The 20,306-nt window shown below is 44.4% G+C and overlaps 1 protein-coding gene across 3 annotated transcripts in view; it reads right to left on the minus strand.

The window, feature by feature from the left end:
* VSTM2A (V-set and transmembrane domain containing 2A) overlaps window positions 1-20,306 on the minus strand; it is a 41,319-nt gene that overhangs the window by 13,750 nt on the left and 7,263 nt on the right. For all 3 annotated transcript variants that reach the window (XM_083583582.1, XM_083583581.1, XM_083583580.1), the window contains exon 4: window positions 14,760-15,093. In XM_083583582.1, coding sequence (XP_083439708.1) covers window positions 14,760-15,093 — 334 coding nt within the window. The remainder of the gene's footprint in view (window positions 1-14,759; window positions 15,094-20,306) is intronic.

A 20,306-nucleotide genomic window follows, 5' to 3' on the forward strand; every position in this document is an offset into this window, starting at 1 on the left:
GTATAGGGTGGAATATATATAAAACAAACAAACAGACAGACAGACAGACAGACAGACAGACACAGGCGCCAAACTACACTGTTATTTAAGCCAAATCGGATCCTCCTAATTGAGGGTCCACATTGAGCGCAGGCCCAAGGCGCCCCCCCCAATCCTGGGGTGAGTGGGAGGGAGATTGAGCCTGGCACACGTGATGGCCCCAGATCACTCCATGGCCTATTGGCCAATCAGAGATCGGTGGTGTGATTGTGGGGGCATATAAAAGGCAGCGACGCATTTCTGGGGATTAACCTGGCTTCGTGATGCCGAACCACCCTGTATTTTAGGTGTCTGCTTTGGCCTTGCTCTGGACTTCAGTTGGTCACCTGTTTCGGAACAGGGGCTGGGTAGGAACTTTTCCCCATTTGGCAAATTGGCACTGGCCATTTGGTTTTCACCTACCTCTTAGCAGTCGTCACAACTTTTGTAAGGTTTGGCAGTTAGGCATTGGCTTATTGAGATGTGGGGGATGTAAGGTGCGGCCATCACCTGCCCCTCCAGGTACAAGGGTATTCCAGTAAAGGAATCCGTGGGTCTGGATCTCGTCCGAAGTCTGCTTGAGGGGCTAGGGCCATACCAGGACCCAGCGGGAAACCCGGGGTGAGCTTCAGTTGGTTGCCATCAATGGAGCTCCCTCATTCAGTTGTTTCCCTTTCCAGACTTCCTGCAAGGCGGGCAGGAGTCAGATAGAGTTATTGCCAATGCCTAAGCCAATACCAATCACATTGCTGTAATCAATAAAGTTGTGGCCTAAATTTTTGCCCACTAACCTTAAACAAAAATTCTGTGTCAGTGTGTATTTATTTATCCTTGGGGGTGCGCTGGAGTCTTGACACGCAAATACATGTGTTACTCCCTTATGGGGCGTAAATGTGCCACAGCCCATCACTGGCTCCTCCTCCATGTGGTTGTTTGTACAGAAAGCCCAGAAAGCGAGCTCATACTCACTTGTGGGGGCTCTGCATCATCCAAATACCCACACAACCCCATGTCCCAATTGTGTGCAGCTCCTACACATAATAAGCAAGAGCTCATGCATCAGGCTTTCTGTACTGACGTCTGTGGGCAGCACACAGTTTAAAGAAGAAGACCTGATGTCAGGGGCAAAGCTAAAAGCATAGACCCATCTCACTCTGCACACAGTTATACATAAAGCTTTAGTTGCCATGAGAACTGGGTCTACCACCTACACATAAGTGTTCTAAATTCAGCCACCACGATTGCCAGCATGGCAATGAAGTGCTGTCACCATCAAAAATTTTTTTGTTGTGGCTGCATGTCACAAGCCCTCAACTGCTCAGGTGGCCCTAAGGATGATAACCTTGTGTGCCAAGCACCCTTTTGATTGCATTTGACCTGGGCCAAGAATCTGTGTCTCAGCATTCCTGGCAATTGTCAACCCAGTGGTCTCTATCTCTATCTATCTATCTATCATCTATCTATCTATCTATCTATCTATCATCTATCTATCTATCTATCTATCTATCTATCTATCTATCTATCTATCATCTATCATCTATCTATCTATCTATCTATCTATCTATCTATCATCTATCTATCTATCATCTATCTATCTATCTATCTTTCTTTTTAAAAAAAATAAAATTGTGACTTGGAATAACATGAGGCCACTTAAAGCTGCTTCCCAGTCCTGTTGATTTGATGGTCTTACAAACGAGAGCAAAAGTCATAAGTGATGACACAAAACCAAAAGCTTTCTGATTTAACATCTAGGAGACTTGTGTTAAGCCTTCTTAAACTGTGTGATTCCTCTGGAGTGGGGATGGATATTTTCATGAGAAAGTGGGTGGAGACCATATGAGGAAGAGTTCATGAGCAAGCTTACGGCTTATCAAAAATTTGACCAAATATATATAGCTAGCATCATTGCCTGGAATGCGTACAAGCATTATACCTAATCTTCCATTGAGTAACTAGGGCCATGGTTTTATTAATTTGAATATAGCAAGATTTCCAATTTTAACATGTCAAACTCAGGAGCTACCTAGTGACTCAACTTTTTGAGCAGCTCACTGTTCAAGTATTAAGAGAGGCTCCCCTGCAACACTTAACCTCACTCAGGAGTCATAGTTCCAGGTAGCTGAAATATTTTTTTTTTTAAAGAAATATTTATTAAGATTTTACAAAGACAAATATACAAAAACACATAATAATAATAAAAATAAAATAAAAAGATAAGTAAAACATACAGAAAAAAACAAGAAAAATTAAAAACAATTGTTTTTCATAACATAAAACTCATTTGCTTGTTTCTTTGACTTCCTCACACCTCCCCTTCTTGTATTCCCATTTAAATAATCAAATCAGCAAATCCTTACCCTCTTTCATTTATCTTATCTCTATAACTTAACATTTTATAACTCAGTATTTTCATCCATTATCAATTCATTTTTGCATATTCTTATTAACTTTGTTGCCAATACCACTTATTTCCAATCCAACACCATTTTAGTTATTTTTTTACCTAATTATACCCTTCTTCCATATTCTTAAAGCATTACAGCTGGAAACCACTTAATTTCTATCCAACATCATTCTAACCAGGTAGCTGAAATAGGGCAGGTGGGTGAGTGTCTACAGCCTTCTTTGGGGGTACCACATCCTGAAGTAACAAGTTCTGGGAATCCTGATTCTCCCAGCCACCTTAAAAGTGTTTCCAGGTGCACACCAGATTTTTCCTTGACCAATTAACTTCTAAATAGAAATGCCCCCCACCAGTTTTTACCCAAAGATGGCATTCCCGCCCCCTGCAAGCACACACAATATGGAGTAGGCAGAAAAAACCCAAAACTGATTCTGCACTAAGCAAACCTGGCTGATTTTCTTGTTTGACAGGCAAAACAAAAACCCTAATTGGCCCCTGGGGTGACCACCTGGTCCAGAGGTAGGGAATCGTTTGCACCCTGAGAGCTGCATGTCCACACGGGCAAACTTCTGGGGCCCACCTGCCAGAGGTAGCAAAACGTTGGTGGCGTTGGTGGCCAAAGTCAGTGGGACAAAGGATGTACCTCATTGTACACAAAAGTCTGGAGGTTTCTACAGCCCCTAGCCCTACCCAGGCTCGGCCCACTGATGAGGCAGTCTGAGGTGCCCACTTTGGGTAGAGTGGGCACCAGAAGCCCACCTCCGCTGCCTGCTCCACCAACTCCACTGGCAGGGGAGAAGCGATGCAGAAGTTGTTTGCGTTCCACACCACTAATCTAAGTCTCATACTGCAGCTAAAAGATGGGTGGGTGCTATAAAGCTGTATAGAGGCCTGGCTTGGAGGGCAGAGGCTTATTTAGACACGAAAGCCTTGCCCCCTCCAGCACTGGCGCAATGTGCACAGCCAGCCATGCATCTAACATTGTAACATGCCTCTCTTCCATCCAGGGCACCAGTAAGACACCCACCACAATCTGCATTGGGCAGCTGTGCAGGCTGATAAATGTTGCCATTTCAAAAATCTGTCATAGTCCTTGCATCGTTTTCCCTCCCCTCGTCACAATGTATTTGCATGCCAATAAGAATATACAAGGGAATATTTGAAATTTCCTGCAATTTCCAATTTCCCCAACTCAATAAATAAAGTTGTAGGTTAAGTGTGAAATGCTTACCATCCAAACTGGAAAGTCTAAAAGTTGCTTAAGATTATTATTATATTTTTCTTTTCTTAATTGCTTTGATTTTGGCAGGCTTCATCTATTAAACTTCCTAAACTGCCAACTGTGAAACACTGTCAGATGCTAATTACCAATGAACTTTGTCAGATAAAAGATGCCATTATATGTCAACTATTTTATATAGTCAAATATATTATACCAGTGGCCTGGGCTCTTGAAAACAGATAAGAAGTTTTTCAGTGAGAAGTTCCATAACAATGGTGCAAAAACTTTCCCAAGAGAGAAGGTTTCCTCATCACTCATTTTCTTCTGCAATGCACAGCCACAGGTGACTCTTGGGCAACATTCTTGAAGTGGACACATTCGGTGTTCATTACCTAAGCAGGCGCCTTAAAACATCCCCCAGAAATCTCTGCAATGTATTGGGGTTCTGTGATATATCCTTGTGCATGAGCTATCAGTATTGCAAAATATTATTTTAGAATCTTCAGAGGAAATGAGTGCGGGAAGGAAAAAGTCAATCCAACCAGCTCCTAAATCCCCATCCTCTTGCAGACCATCTCTTATAGGTAGGTGAGTGTGTTAAGGAATGCAGCTAACAGGTTAATTCCATTAAAGAGGAGAGAGCTTATTCCTGAAATACACCTGGCTGAATCTGGTGACTTCCTTATCAGTGCTACTGGGCAGACTAGGCATGCAACTTTGTGTTAAAAGGGATCAGATTACAATGTTGGTGGTGGGTCATTGGTCGTGATCAGGAAGGAGTGGATCATTGCAGAACTGTGAAGTTACCTGAACTCTTTGAGAAGAGCTCATTTGGGAGGAAGACTTGGACAATTGCCAGACTTCAGGACTCAGGGAATTCTAAGCAGTAGCAGGACTCTGTGCAAATTGACTTAGAACTTGCATGTGGACTTTATTCAGCAAGGACATTGAAGTATAGAAACTCCTCTGACACCAGAGAGACAAAAGCTTTTGTGTAATCTTTTATAGAGTGGGAAAATACAGGGTGTGTGTTTTGTGTCAATTTAAACAACTCTGCTTAAGACAACAACTGTTTCACATTGGTGAGCTCAACAGCTTTACTGAAGCTTCCAAGCTGCACACAGAGAGAGCAAAATTCATAGGTGTCGGAGATAAACTCACACGCCAACAGAGGCTGCTCACCTATCAACCACCTGATGTCAGAGTGATGTCAGGTGATGGACACTTGCCAATATCTGAAGGAGTGTCACTGTAACTGTAATCAGTCTCCTTTGAAGATGGAATTTCGGTGCTACTTGACACTGGGAGCGCACCTTTGAAGAAACTTCAAAGCCTCTGCAAAGGGGGAAGTGCTCTGCTTAACAACATGGAGTGAAGCAGCTGCCTTGGGTGGCATAATCCTGCAGGGTGGCACTGGATCTTGCCAAAGCTCACTGCCATGTGACCCCAGTAGGCATGGCTTATGGCAGGAGGCAACATCTTCCTGTTTCGCCTCACATGGCCAGGGCCGGATTTAGGTTTGATCAGGCCCTCAGCTCCTGAAGGTGATGGGGCCCTTTATATGTCCAGCTGTCCTTTGTCAACAACAAATTGTCACTGGTTTTTTTTTTGTATTGAAAATATGCTATATGGTAGGGTTACCAGATGTCCCTGTTTCCCGGGGACAGTCCCCGGATTTGCAAATTTGTCCCTGGACAAATTCCATCCCCGGAATGTCCCCGAATTTCATCTAATGTCCCCGGGAAACATGGCAGCAGCAGTCTCAGCAGCCGAGAGCCAGCCTGGTAGCGCAGTTGGCTCTGGCTGGCTTCAGGAGCTGCCCGCTGCCATGGCGCCCACCATTTTGCCTCACTGGAAGTCAACATATGATGTGTTGTGCACAGGACACATCATATGGGGACTCGGTGTAGGGGCTGAAGATGCGGTGCTGGGCGAGAGTTGCGCAGGGTCTTTGAGCTCGGTGTGCTGCTGCAACTTGGCACTCAGCTCGCCACTGGCACCGCTGCCCAAGGCTGCCAGCTCGGCCTCCTGATCGGCCTCTGGGTGGTGCTTGGGCAACTGCGGCTGCTGCTGCTTCGCCATTGTGCTCAACTTGCAAGCGGCAGCTCAGCTTGTTGGCCAGCTTGTAGTTGGCCACTGTGGACGAGAGGTGAGCAGGAGATGAGCTGATCCAGTCCAAGTGTCTCTCCTTCCACTTGCTCACTGCTGGCTCTGCCCCAGACCTGCTGACTGGGTGCAACACGGCACGGATGGGCGGCCACTGGATGATGCCTGTGCAGGAGACGCCCAGACAGGTGGGCATGGCAGCAGCAGGAGGAGGGGGTTTCTGCTAACGCTTACTCCCAAGTAAGCCTGTAGGGCATCGCAGTGCAAGGAGGGAGAGGGAGGGAGAGGAGGGGAAGCACGGCTAGTGCTCCAAGAAAGACCTAGAGGAAGGCCCCGCAACAGAGGAGACCACAGAAGAGAAGATATTACTTCTTTATTTTTTTAAATAACTTTTCCCCTCTCTTTTAAAAAATTGATTGATTGTGTCCCCAGATTCATTGAAATAAATCTGGGAACCAGGTAATTTATGGACCTAATAGGTATCTAAAGCCATTTGCACATATGTATTTTATCAAAGTAATTGTTGAACTGAAATACAATTAAGATGAAGTATGGGACGCGGGTGGTGCTGTGGGTAAAAGCCTCAGTGCCTAGGACTTGCCGATCGAAAGGTTGGCGGTTCAAATCCCCGCGACGGGGTGCGCTCCCGTTGCTCGGTCCCAGCGCCTGCCAACCTAGCAGTTCGAAAGCACCCCCGGGTGCAAGTAGATAAATAGGGACCGCTTACTGGTGGGAAGGTAAACGGCGTTTCCGTGTGTTGTGCTGGCTCGCCAGATGCAGCTTGTCACGCTGGCCACGTGACCCGGAAGTGTCTCCGGACAGTGCTGGCCCCCGGCCTCTTAAGTGAGATGGGCGCACAACCCTAGAGTCGGACACGACTGGCCTGTACGGGCAGGGGTACCTTTACATTTTTATATTAATAGTGAAATACTTTTAAATTTTTTGGGGGCCCCCAAGAAAGTGGAGCCCTGAGCTATAGCTTGTTTAGTTTATATGTAAATCCGGCAAGGCACATGCAGGAAAGGCCTCTCTTGGTTCCCAGTAATCCCCCTTGAAGACCCTGATAGTTCCTTTGTAGCTGTCTCTATAGTTACCAGACACATGTGTGACTTCTTTTAATTAGGCCCATAGTCCAGATGTTCTTCACCCCCTGTTTAATGCCTAACATCTATTGAGTTTGGTGGGGAAAGTTGTCAAGGAAATCTGGATAATAACTGATATCAAAATGTGAAGTGGAGAATTTTGTGTCCTTCACTTACTGAAAAGACAGCACTGTGATGGAAGCCTCAGCACTCTAGATACAAGCACAGTCATTTCCCTTTGTCACAGTAGCCTGGAGGTAAAAATGAAATAGGCTCACTATCTTTTGTCAGTTCTCTGACAAAAAGCACCTACAGTAAGTTCAAACAAAGCAAAGAAAGCCAGGTTTTGTCTTAATCTCTCCAAGAGAACTGGAACGGGTCGAGAGAATGAGATAGGAGACTTTGAATGCACTGTAATTACATACAGAGGTGGGATTCTCTAGAGCTCTGTTGAAATCTGTGTGGCTGTTTCAGTTCAGTTATCAATCTTTTCCTCAGTGCTTTCTAGACATCAGGTGAAGATAAACAAACAGTGTATCCCCTTTCCCCAGTCGTCTGAATGATAGGGTGGTGTGGGCGCAACTCTCAGCTTGCTCTTGAGGGTAAGGCAGGACATAGACCGATGTGCAGCATGCCATACGGCCCTGACTCCTGCTGAGACCACGGCAACAGAGGCTCTTACTCGAGAGCAAGGAAGAGATCTTTATTGAGGCACAGTCTCAATACACAGCCTCAGTAGCAGCTAAGGAGTCACAGCAGACTTTATGCTCAGGCTGGATGAAAGGAGAGAGTGGCCTGGCTAGAAGCAGTGCTTCTGCCCTGTGACGAGCAAGCTCGGTGAAACTTTGCAACTATGTAGAAACAACAGAAGGGTAAAACCACAGTGCCTAAGGCTTGCCGATCGTATGGTCGGCGGTTCGAATCCCTGCGGCGGGGTGAGCTCCCGTCTTTCGGTCCCAGCTCCTGCCCACCTAGCAGTTCGAAAGCACCCCTACGTGCAAGTAGATAAATAGGTACCGCTTTATAGCGGGAAGGTAAACGGCGTTTCCGTGTGCTGCGCTGGTGCTGGATCGCCAGAGCAGCTTCGTCACGCTGGCCACGTGACCCGGAAGTGTCTCCGGACAGCGCTGGCCCCCGGCCTCTTAAGTGAGATGGGCGCACTTAAGTGAGATGGACTGGCCCGTACGGGCAGGGGTACCTTTACCTTTACCTTAGAAACAACAGAGGTGTCCCAATAGGTTGGCATGCCCAACTGCCAAGCTTCTAAAGATGGGACAAGGTGGGCTTACGTGTGAAACTCTCATACCTTGTAATAATAATAATAATAATAATAATAATAATAATAATAATAATAATTTATTATTTGTGAGGTGTCCCAGAGCTTACAGGATTGCTAGCTCAAGGGAAAAGACGTCCTGTCCCCGGGATGTGCTTCACCTACGAATGTGAACTTACTTTCACTTTCTGTTTTGGCTGCAAAGGAGAGGCAACATGCCGTCGCTCTCTCCTGGCTGTTTTTGTTTTTGGAGCTGTACATTAAAGCTTCGTAGAATAGAAGAAGCTGTGTACAAGAGTTTTACTGCTGTGCTGACAAATCCTCACACACAGACACGCTGCTGCTGGAAAACTCTGTTGTAGCCGGGAGAAGCGGAATGACTCAGCACAGCGCAGCGAAAGTGTGCTGGACGCCATTGCATTTCCAGAAGAAGATGGGTCCGACAGTCAAAACAGGGAAGTCAGTTCCCAGTTTCACTCAACATTATTTATACCCCACCCATCTGGCTGGGTTTCCCCAGCCACTCTGGGCGGCTCCCAATCAAATATTAAAAACACAATACAGGATTAAACCTTAAAAACTTCCCTAAACAGGGCTGCCTTCAGATGTCTTTTAAAAGTAGGATAGTTGCTTATTTCCTTGACATCTGATGGAAGGGCGTTCCACAGGGCGGGAGCCACTACCGAGAAGGCCCTCTGTCTGGTTCCCTGTAACCTCACTTCTCACAATGAGGGAACCGCCAGACAGCCCTCGGCGCTGGATCTCAGTATCCGGGCTGAACGATGGGGGTGGGGATGCTCCTTGCAAGTCTTTGTAAGACTGTGAAGCTTATAGATGCACATTGCTTGGGGGGGGGGCTCCCTTCCTAGTGACAGGAGTACTGCCGGGTCCTGGGCAATTAGGCTGTGCCCTCCCCTTTTGACTCTGGTTCCTCAACCCTGAATGGTTGGTTGATGCTCTTCCTGGATTCCAGCGAGTCTTGTTTCCCACATCCATAGCAGCTAAAAGCTGTGGGAGGGAAGTACCCGTCTTCTCCAGTCTCTATCTCACCCCACCCCCATGTTATCCTCCTGTTCCTCCTCCTCATCCATCTCGGCCTGCCACTTGACACCTGAGCCCAGTGGCACCTATAGAATCACAGAATTGGAAAGGACCCTGAAGGTCATCGAGTCGAACCCCCTGGAACGCCGGAATCTCAAGTAAAGCATCGCTGACAGATGGGCTTAGAATCCTCTGCTTTGAAACCTCCAAGGAAGGAGAGTGGTACATGGCTCCTCATAGCCAGCATCACCGCACCCACCCTCATGTTGTAGAAGTGGTAGTATAAGTATCACTGATCACTTCATGACCAAATAGGGATGTTTTGCTTGCCCTCTCGGTTGGCATATGATGTGTTCCCCTCTCCCCGCCCATTCCTCTTTACTGCACCTGAGAGAAATGATTGCAGTAAAGGACCTCTGGATGGTTAAATCCAATCAAAGGTGACTATGGGGCGCGGCACTCATCTCGCTTCAGGCCGAGAGAGCCCTTCATTTGCAAATTCCTGCAGCAGACAACTTACTCCAAGTCTTCTCTAAACCTAGACTACTGCAGTCTTCTCTGCTGTGCCCTTTCATTGTCTCTTGTTGGATCTCTTTACATCTATCCAGCATTCTGCTGTCACCTTTCCCATTGCTCTGATCATGTGACAGCTTAAATTGGTATCCTTTCCACTCCCAGATCTGGCAAAACTGCTTGTCCTTACCTTCAAAGTCCACCATGGTCTTCTGTCTCCCCCCCCCCCACTTCATCTCTCTGCTGTTATACCCTAATATATCCCTTTGCTTTTCCCAACTCCACTGCTGACCATCATGGCAATCTGCAGTTCCCTCAGAAGACCTCATCCTTCCACCTCTGCTACCTCATCTTTTCAGAACCACCTTTGATCACCTGCACGATGCAACTTCTTTCACTCATTCAAATCCTTCTTGGAAACTACCTTTTTCCATTGAGCCTTTGACACAAACTGTGCAACTATGCCAAAGCACATGCTGCTGAAACTGCCATGTACTTTCCATATCCTCTCTTCCTCTCTTGCCTCTTGTTGAAATTTAGAGATTGCAAGCTCCCAAGGGCAAGGATTGGCTCTTCTACTCTATAAAGTCTCACACGCACTGATGCACACTACAGAAATAAATATGAACAACATAAAATAACTGTTTAATAGACATAAGAATTCAGGAACTGAGTTTTAGCAAGAATATATATTCCTTCCTTTTCCTCTGTCAGGGCTGGTATCAAGGCTTGGCATGTTTATGCCCACTACCAGGAACCAACATAGGAACTGCTGCAGTGAGGATATAGATTCATTGAGGGGGCAGGACCATGGAGGGTGCTCAAAGACCTTCTAAAAGCTGAAATCAACATTATCTGGGGAGGGGGTGTATAGCAGTGGGAAAAGCAGAGGCAAGAGCAATCAGTGGGTAGTAGTCCATAGCTGTCAACCTTTCCCTTTTCTTGCGAGGAATCCTATTCAGAATAAGAGACATTTCCTTTAAAAAGGGGAAAAGACAGCTATGGTAGTAGTCATTGTAGTCGTATGGACCCTCCATTTACAGTAGCAGAATACCTGACTACCAGATACTGGGGACAAACTGTGCAGAATGACTGTTGTATGTTTAGTAATGCCCTATGGTGTGTTGGCCAACTCCATTTGCTGTAATCTAGCTAAATAAAATAGAAGAGGTGGTAACTCTGAACAGCCTGCCCATTTGGATTAGGTTTTCCTTTAGAATGATATATACTTTGTGATGTATTAACTTCATTCAAGAGCAGGTGCTGCATTTTATTAAAGCTGAGTCAAAACTACTCGGCTTTTCATAAATATTTTCCACCAAATCTTTTTTAAATAACTTCTTAAGCTAAAAGATATTCAGTGCAGCCCTGTATTTTACCCCCCTCTGCCCAACACCCAAACAAAGCATTTTGTAGTTCACAGTTGGATAACTATTTGCAGAAATGTATTATTATGTATATTCTGCCTCTTTATGCAACAGGGATACAAGGCCCATAACTCAAAATACTACACAACTGAATAGTTCTCCTTTACAAGTCCCACGGAAATATAAGGTAGCTACACAAAATCTTAAATAAAGGCTAAGGGAGAGGGGGATCTAAAAGATAGTGTCAGGTAAAGAATAAAAATCCCTGAGGAAACAAGCTTTAATCTGGAAAAGTGCAAAGAATTACGAGTGAATATTTATGAAACGGGAGGGAGAAATCTCCCTTACTACTAATTGTTAATCTCTCCTTCAGGGATTGGAAATCTCCAGTCTGTAGGCAAATCTAGGTGCACCATCTCCCAAAACCACGCCCACCTGTCAATCATCTGATCTCACTAAGTGACATCAGCTGATGGGTGGGGTTGGGTCCTGCTTTGCCAGTAGACCCCTGCAGAGAACAAGACTGAACCTTCTGCTCATCAACTGATGAGCAGAAAGTTCAGTCTTGCTGGGTGCCTCTTCAACAGCATATTTCCAGTAGAGAACAGGCTAGCAAAGCAGACCTCTCTGCTTGCCCTGCAGGTCAACTCTGGTAGGTGGGTGATACCACCCCCATACCAATCACCTGACATCATTCTCACATCAAATGACTGACAGGTGGGTGGTCCTGCCCATGTGTCAAAATTGGCCCTCAGAAGACCAAGATCTGGTCCCCCCTACGCTGATCATAGTTCTCAGTTCCCTTCAAGTTCAGAGCAAGATCTTCCACAGTTGCCTCATTTTTTGTTCACTCAAAATTCAAGACAATTCTTTCTGATATTATGAATAAAACAAGAAATGTTCATTTACATGAATTTTGTGTTCCATTTCTGTATTTTTAGAACTGCATTTGTTAGATGTGTTGGCAGGAAATGCCAGAGGGAACTATGAAATTTGCTCTAGAGTGATAATGCTTGAGACCTGCCTGGACGATGCTGAGTCTCCCCTTCAGCGAGGAGCATCACAACTTGAGGGGGAACCAAAAGATCAGTGAGTTAAATGATCTACTGCAATGCGTCACCATCCACATGTCAGATCCTCGCGGACCAAACCCCTCTGTTTAGACCACAATGCTGCTGAGAAAGCTTACACACAACAGTGAATCACTTTGAAACCTGCCAGTTTAAGCTGAGCCAGTAAAAACAACAGCACCACCAAGCCACATACTTCAAGGGGAAATAACCCTTAATCATTTGTCGATACGACATGCAAAGCTTCTACCTGACCCACTATATGAATGGCAACAAAGACCTTGACTATGATCATAACCCACCTGCTCCTAAGGGGGTTCAAGATCCTGACATTTATTATTTCCTTGTCTCTTCCCTTGCTTATACTTCCTTTTGCTTTATTATTATTGCTGCAACTATTTACATTTAGAGGCCAACACTTTCTATCTATCATGCTATGTTTGGTGTCATAATAAAAGTATTGCCCAGCTGTGAATATTGGAGGATGTTTGCTGAATAACCACCATCTAACACTCTTTCCTGAGCTGCAGGAAAATGTTGGCAAATCAAAAGTATTTACCGTATTTTTTGCACCATAACACTCACTTTTTTCCTCCTAGAAAGTAAGGGGAAATGTCTGTGCGTGTTATGGAGGGAATGCCTACGGGTGGCATGCCTACGGATTTTCCTCCTCTAAAAACTACGTGCGTGTTATGGTCGGGTGCGTGTTATAGAGCGAAAAATACGGTAATTTCGCTTGTTCAAAAGAATTATTAGAGATGAGTCACCTTGCTATGTATCCACACCAATAGTTGCAAACAGTGAGATATATAATCTGTATATATTTGATTACACCATAAGCCCTCGGTGCTCTCTTGTCAAATGGAAACCAAAGTCTCTAGCAGTGTCCTTGCAACCTGTCACCGCCAGTGGGAGCACAGAATATGAGCATATGAAAGTGGTGTTTCTGCCATGTAGCCTTGTATCAAGGAGACATTTAAGGCATTCGTAGGCATTCATAGAATCATACATGTCCTTAAAGCAAGGCATAGTCCTCAGCACCATATTGAATTTGATCTGCTTGGAGAAAATAACCAAAATAATATTTAACTTGCACATTTGTCTTATCAGAACATGTATTGCCGCTGGGGTGTTTTACAGTGTTGGAGAGAGAGGAAAAATGCTTGTTTTCATCAATCCACAGCAGAGTCTTTTTATATTTTCCCCTTCTGTTGCTAGGTTTCCTCTTAAATTCCATCTGACCGCAGGGCAGCACACCAGCAAATGTACTGCTGTGTACATTCACATCTTGTCTGTTCATTCAACACTATGGAAATCCACATTTCAGTTCCCATATGCCTACAAATGAGGCATTGCCGTGATCAATGCTACTGCTGTCATTGTTAGTTATCTCTATCATCTTACTGCACTTATAACAATTGTGTAAGATGGGTCAATATTATTATTCCCAGTGAGATAGTGTAGCCTTCTTAAAAAAGCCACCTAGCCTGTTCATGCCAAAGGCATCTTGATTCATCACTCAGTCTCTTAGTCGTAAAGATACCCCAACTCTCCACACTTCCACACCCAGTCAGAAATCTGGGGGAACTTTGGAGTGGTCAAATTCTCCTCGCCATTTGGCAGAATGACACAAGACTGGCTTACCTAGTGGTTTCATGCCGGTAAACAGACAGGATGTCTGCATTAATCCAATGCCCAAAACTGAGGAATTACATCCAAAGGTGACGAGGGAAGTCATATTTATATTTGGAAGAGTGCTACATTCCAAAATATTAATACCTTCAGTTTCCCTCACTCTCTCTTTCTCCATTTGATGTTCATTTGATATCTCGACGCATTTTATCTCTAAATGCTTGTTTACTATTAATAAGCAAGTATTTAGACAAAACCATCCCTACTTATAGACCACTATAACAAATGCAGCCCCCCAGCCATGTGTGATGGTCCACTAGGACTAAACCTCCTTGGTTTTGTTGCCTGCACGAGACTTCAAAAACAAGGAGACTGGCCAAGCAGTAGGCAGGACACAACACACAGCTGGCGGATTGCAGTTTAGTGAGTCACACAATGTATAGCTTAGTCCTATAGAGACACCAAGAAAACTAAGACAAAGAAAAGAAAAGAAAGGTGGTGGGAGGAATAATAGTAATGTTTTATAGCACCTTTGAATAAAACTCCTCTTGCTTTGGGCCTTGATATTTATATTCTCTATTAAAACCTTTGCTTAGGTCATTGAGATGCGCTATCTTGCAATTTCTTTGAATTAGACCTACATAATTTGTGACTGATCAAGCCATGCATTGAGGCCTTCCAGGCACTTGACAAGCCCTCCCTTCTGTCCTATTTTTGCAATCCCCCAAAGGCATCCATACATACATGGCTCATGGGCTACATGCATCTAACTTGGTGGATAACAAGCTGTGGAGTCCTGGTTAAAACATAAGGGCACTTTTTGTCTTGTATAGTCAGGAGTACAAAAGTATGGATTTTTGTACAATGTGTTTTCCTAACTGTGCTTCAGGTGTAAGAAAGCGCATATCATGTTTTCGTCCAGTAAACAGCCTTTCCCTCCTCCTTTTTTATTATTTTTAAAGAATCACACGTTGCAAAGTCATTAGCAACAAAATCCTTCAAGTGCTCAAAATAGTTACGCATACCTGATTGTGGGCTTTGTTTGGGGATTTTGGCATCTGCTGGAGGGCTGGAGGTGGGGCGCATACGTTGGCTGGCAGAGTTATGGATGCTACTGGGGATGGCTGCTGAGATGTTTTTACGAGGTTTATCCTGTAGCCACATTGGGGAAGCTTCAAAGGCCTGCATTCGTCGGGTGTGGCTGTTTGCATTGACCTTGAGATAGGCCTGGACTTTGTATTCCTGGAGGTCTCCATAATTGGCGTCAATCACTCTGCACTCATACAACCCTTCATCCTTTTTCCTGACTTTGGAGATCTGCAGTTTGTGGGAGATGTCGTTCCCTTGTACTTTCACTGTCTGCAAAATTTCCAGAAACAACATATCACGTCAGACATTGCCACCAGCAGGTGTTCCAACCATCATCTAGAGAAGGAGCAGCTGCAGGAATGGTGATTCCCTTCTCTCTGTCAGAAGCAATTCTACTCTGGCTTCCAATTGCCCCAGCACTGTAGAACTGAAGGGAAAGCAAACTCTGCCCCCCACCTATTGCCCAGAGGACTAAGGGTTGTTGGGTTCTGCATGTGTTGGAGTTGAGTAACTATTCTGCAGGAGAGGAAATTCTATTTTCTCGGGGGGGGGGATTTTTTTTTGAAGTACCTCTACATACCTCAAGTACCTCTCCTCCCCAGGAGAATATTTGGAAAAATGGTCCCTCCTGTTTCACCATCCATGCATGCTGGGTGCAACTCTAGATCTATTAGTATTTAATGTTATTTTAACATCACTGCGGAAAGCCATGGGCATGGCCCCTACACTACACTTCCCTTTCCTCTCTTAGCACATTGCTTCCTTCATTCATTAAAATAGATTGTTTAATTCAACATTAAGTGAAACAGCATTTCTAAAAAAAAAGAAAAGAAAAAGATAATGTTCTAAGAATGCACAGAATTCACCCACAAAAATATTTGGCAGCCTCCCTCCCCCACTATCTACAAATAGGTGTGAGTTTGTTTGTTGTCTTTATAGGGTAGTGTTGATATTTTCTGAATGTGTTGTAAACTGCCTTGAGGTGGGAGGGTATATAAAATAAATGCAGAATAAATATATAAACCCTTCTGACAATATTTAGTATCGATGCGACATTTTCTTCGGTGTACAAAACACTTCACATTTATTGTCTTTCCAAATTCTTTTATCAGTTCTGTGTAAAGTAGGCTGGCATCCTTATTATTCCCCCACTGCAGATGGTGGGATGAGTTTTGTGATGTGAGATGATGGCTTTGGCCAAGACCACCTAGTGGGTTCATAATTAAAGCAAGATGCTAAGCAATGTTGTATCTAAAAAAAGAGCACTAAGGGCATCCACCCCAGACACAAACTGGACAGGGAGGGGGCCAAACAGGCACTAAAGGTCATGTAGTGATTAGGTAAGTTGTTAAAATAGTGGCTGATGTGTCAAAAATCAACTGCAGACTGAATGTGGGCAGCAGGCAGGACAGAGTGGTGCCATTGCAATTTCGCATTTGCTCTGTACTTGCCAGCTAGGACTCTACATCACATTCAGCCATTGAAAATGGCCAGGGGCAGGGAGAGAAATTATACATATCATTCTGTTAACTATCACTGATTGGATAGGGACGTTTGAGAGGCGTTTTGCACAATAGCTTCCCAGCAAGAGGAGCTATTATGAGCTATGACAACTCTGCATTTGAGCAAAAGGACCCTTAAATGTCCCAAACCCAGTCTTAATCTCACTAAGATTATTTTGTTCAATATGTCAAATATCCATTTCCAGGCATGTCTAGTTATAGCATTGATTTGAACTTCACAACCCAGAACTCTTAACTTCTGAGCCAGGGGTGAGGAAGACCTATTGGGGACAGCATGCAAAAAGTGGACTGGGCCAGAACGCCTCACTCATCCATACAAATGCATGCCCATTCACACTCTTCCATCCATGTGCTCTCTCTTTTTCTCCCTCCCACCTCATCTCCCTCTCTCTCTGCTTTTCTCTTTCTCCCTTCCATCTTAGCATTTTTTAAAGTCCAGAAAGGGGCCCCCATGCAACAATCAGGCTTTTCTAAAGCTTCCCTTCACACAGACTGCAGCTTTTTTGAAGCCTAATTGCAGTGCAAAAACAGTGCAGAAACTGTGTGTTCCAGGCCAGGTGGGGTGATGCCATGGGCTGAAGGTTTCCCACCCCCTCTAGGAGGGATGCCAATGCTCAATGATATCTAGCTATGCAGAATTTGGGACGACAAAGAACGTAATTTTCCAAAAAGGTGTTGGACCAGCAAAATCCATATAGATAATAGGGCTTTATTTATAGTTTTATTTTGATAGCATAGCATTCCTTCACCACTTGCTCTTATCTTCTTTCCCTCTATCCTTCTTACCCTCTAAACTCAATGCTTCTAATTAATGGCTTTTAAAATAAATCAACGTTTTTTCCAGACAGCTCCTTTCAAACATGCATTCGTCTCCTCCTTCTACTAAGCCTGCTTTTACTTAGAGGGCTAAATTGGCTCACTTAGCCTTGAAACCAGATGTTCAAGGGCCACATTCTCTTCTGGGCAGGCAAATGTGTGCAAATTTTACCTTTGCACTGTAGGCTGGCTTCTAGAAATGCTCTCACAAACCTCTCTGCCCTCCGTCCAGGTAAAGAAAAAAGAGAGGCATTGCCAGAGCTTGCACTCTTGCATGGTGAAGCAGGACCAGTGATGGCATGTTGCTTGGGGAAAATAGGTGGAGCGTGGGGAGAATTTTGAATGCCAGATAAAGAGGCCAAGAGGAACAAGATTGGCCCTCAAGCCTGGGGTTCAACACACCTGCTTTATTCCACCAATATCCTTTCTTTAAAGATAGCAGCTGGTACAGCAAGGGACAGGGATCTGATTGGAACTGATTGGAGAGGGGTTAGTATCTGACTATCTTCCTGACCAAAACTGTTCTCCTGAAGCTACCAAGTGTGCCACAGGCAAATGATAATTTGGGAGGTAATTTTGATTAAGAAAATGACACTGCGGGGTGGGGAGTGGGCATCACCTACCACCAGCGCTCAAGTCTTGATTTGATCCCCACTGGCTGATTTTAGGGGGTTTATCTGGGGTGGGAGGGATGACTCCACCTCACAGCTCCCTCCTCTCACATCTGGTCCTAGTTCCCATTGAGAGCAGTGATAGTTAAGTTATACACAACTGCCTTCTTCCATTGATCTCTGTGGGAGAAGTAGGCCTAACCTATGTGAAATATACTCAGAGTCGCAAAGTGATTTCATGCTCTTTATTCAGCTCATAGTGGTGAGGAGGAATGAATGAAAGTCCCCTCAAAGCATCTGCTTTATATACGTTATTTACACAATGGGCTGCACATGATTGGCTAATTCCGGAATTCTACTGTAAGCCAATCAGGTTGTGGATTCACTTCTATCTGGAGCATGATTGGGTGGTTCCTGCCAACCAATCATACTGCTGCATTGTTCTAGGACCAATCAGACTGCTGCATTCTGAATCCTATTGTTCTAGGACCAATCAGACTGCTGCCTTTTGGATCCCATTGTTCTAGGACCAATCAGACTGCTGCAGTTTGGATCCTATTCAACTCAGTACATAACACTATGGGTAGGCAAACTAAGGCCCAGGGGCCGGATCCGGCCCAATCGCCTTCTAAATCCAGCCTGCGGATGGTCCAGGAATCAGTGTGTTTTTACATGAGTAGAATGAGTGCTTTTATTTAAAATGCATCTCTGGGTTATTTGTGGGGCCTGTCTGGTGTTTTTACATGAGTAGAATATGTGCTTTTATTCAAAATGCATCTCTGGATTATTTGTGGGGCATAGGGATTCATTCATTATTTTTTTCAAAATACAGAAGATCTGAGGGACAGTGGACTGGCCCCCTGCTGAAAAAGTCTGCTGACCCCTGGCCTAACCAATATGTTCTTTCTTGGATTTAAATCCCACAATATCCTAGGGCATACCCTCCAACATTTCTTTGATGAAAATTGGGATGCCCCATTTCATAATGATAATTTTACTATTTATACCCCACACATCTTACTGGGTTGCCCCAGCCAGTCTGAGCTACTTCCAACATATATAAAACAACAATTAAACATTAAAAAGACTTTCCTATAGAGGATTGCCTTCAGACGGCTCGGGGGTCAGACAACTCCATACCCTCCAACATTTATCCAATGAAAATAGGGACATTCTAAGGATAAGTGGGACATTCCAGGATCAAATCATGAACCTTTTCTAAATCAGGCTTTTCTAAATCAGGGACGTCCCTGGAAAATAGGGACACTTGGAAGGTCTGGTATGGAACTTACACTCAGTCCAGCCTGCCTAGAACTGCAGTCTTAGTCACAACTATCTTTACCAGACTGGTCCAAAAGCACAATTAATGCAGGATCCAATTTCCAGTGTGCCAGAGGTGTCACCTGCCCCTCAACAGCACTACACAGTTGTCTGTTCATCATCTGTCATTGGACCAAGTTGGTGGAATATGGGATCAGAACTGCTACTGAATTTCCCTTGCCTAAAGTGACATTTTGTCCTTTTGGTCAGGAGAACGCAGGATGAGTATGCAAAGAATTTTAAAGATGTGAAAGGAGCTTCGAGTTCATTATTTTTCCTGGGGTGAGGGGTAGGGATATTGCACATCTCCAGTATCCCCATCCTTAAACACTTTGTTTCTGGTTTTAATTGCTTTAATTGCTGCTGTGAGTCATACTGAAAGCAAACAAGTAGTATAGATGTTAAAAGCTAATGTGACTAAGCAAAAAACACCCCCCAAATAAAGTTGGGCCAAAAGTTCTTAGTGGAGAATGTGGGGCTGGAAGGAGGGTTCCAAGGTCAGTAGACAAGAGGAAACCCCCCTCCTCTGGCTCACCTTATTTTGTAGTGCCAACAGTTCCATGTTTACACAATTCTCTTTCTAAGAACATTTGCAATCATATAACATCATCCCATGGGGTTGGGGAGGGATGACGGTGACTGGCAGGCACTGAGAGGAATATTGCCACTGATGGAAAGGCCCAATTTTTTATCTCCTCATCTTAATCACTATTTCCCCCATTTTCCCACCCAAGAAGAGTGCAGCAAATTTTGGGGGGAGAGGCATTTCAACTCAGTGCTACAAAAACTTGCAGGCATGAGATTGTCCAAAGCGTGGGGGATAGGGATGTCAGGGTTAATAAAAAGCTTGGCAGTCTGGGGTCTACTGGGTTTTAAATGTTTTGGTGGGTCTCAAGTTCTGTATGCTTCAATTAATACAAGGACATCTGGAATCTACTCTCTCCCTCCATTATTAAGGTTTTTTGTGTGTGTTTCCCGCATAGTTCCATGGCATTGTAGCACTTTGAAAATCAGTCTCCTATATTTATTTAATTGCATTTCAGCTAAGTAATAAAATAATATTGAGGGAAAGAAAGAAAATCTAGGTCCTACATGTTCCTCAGTTCTTGGTAATAATTATTAAAGAAATACAAAGTATTCTGAAAGGCTTGTTTTTTGTCATGCTGGGCAAAAATTCCATTAAGGTTATTGAAAGTATGATGTGTGGTTCCAA

The sequence above is a fragment of the Podarcis filfolensis genome (assembly GCF_964270895.1).
Source record: "Podarcis filfolensis genome assembly, chromosome: 13".
Classification (NCBI taxonomy): Eukaryota; Metazoa; Chordata; class Lepidosauria; order Squamata; family Lacertidae; genus Podarcis; species Podarcis filfolensis.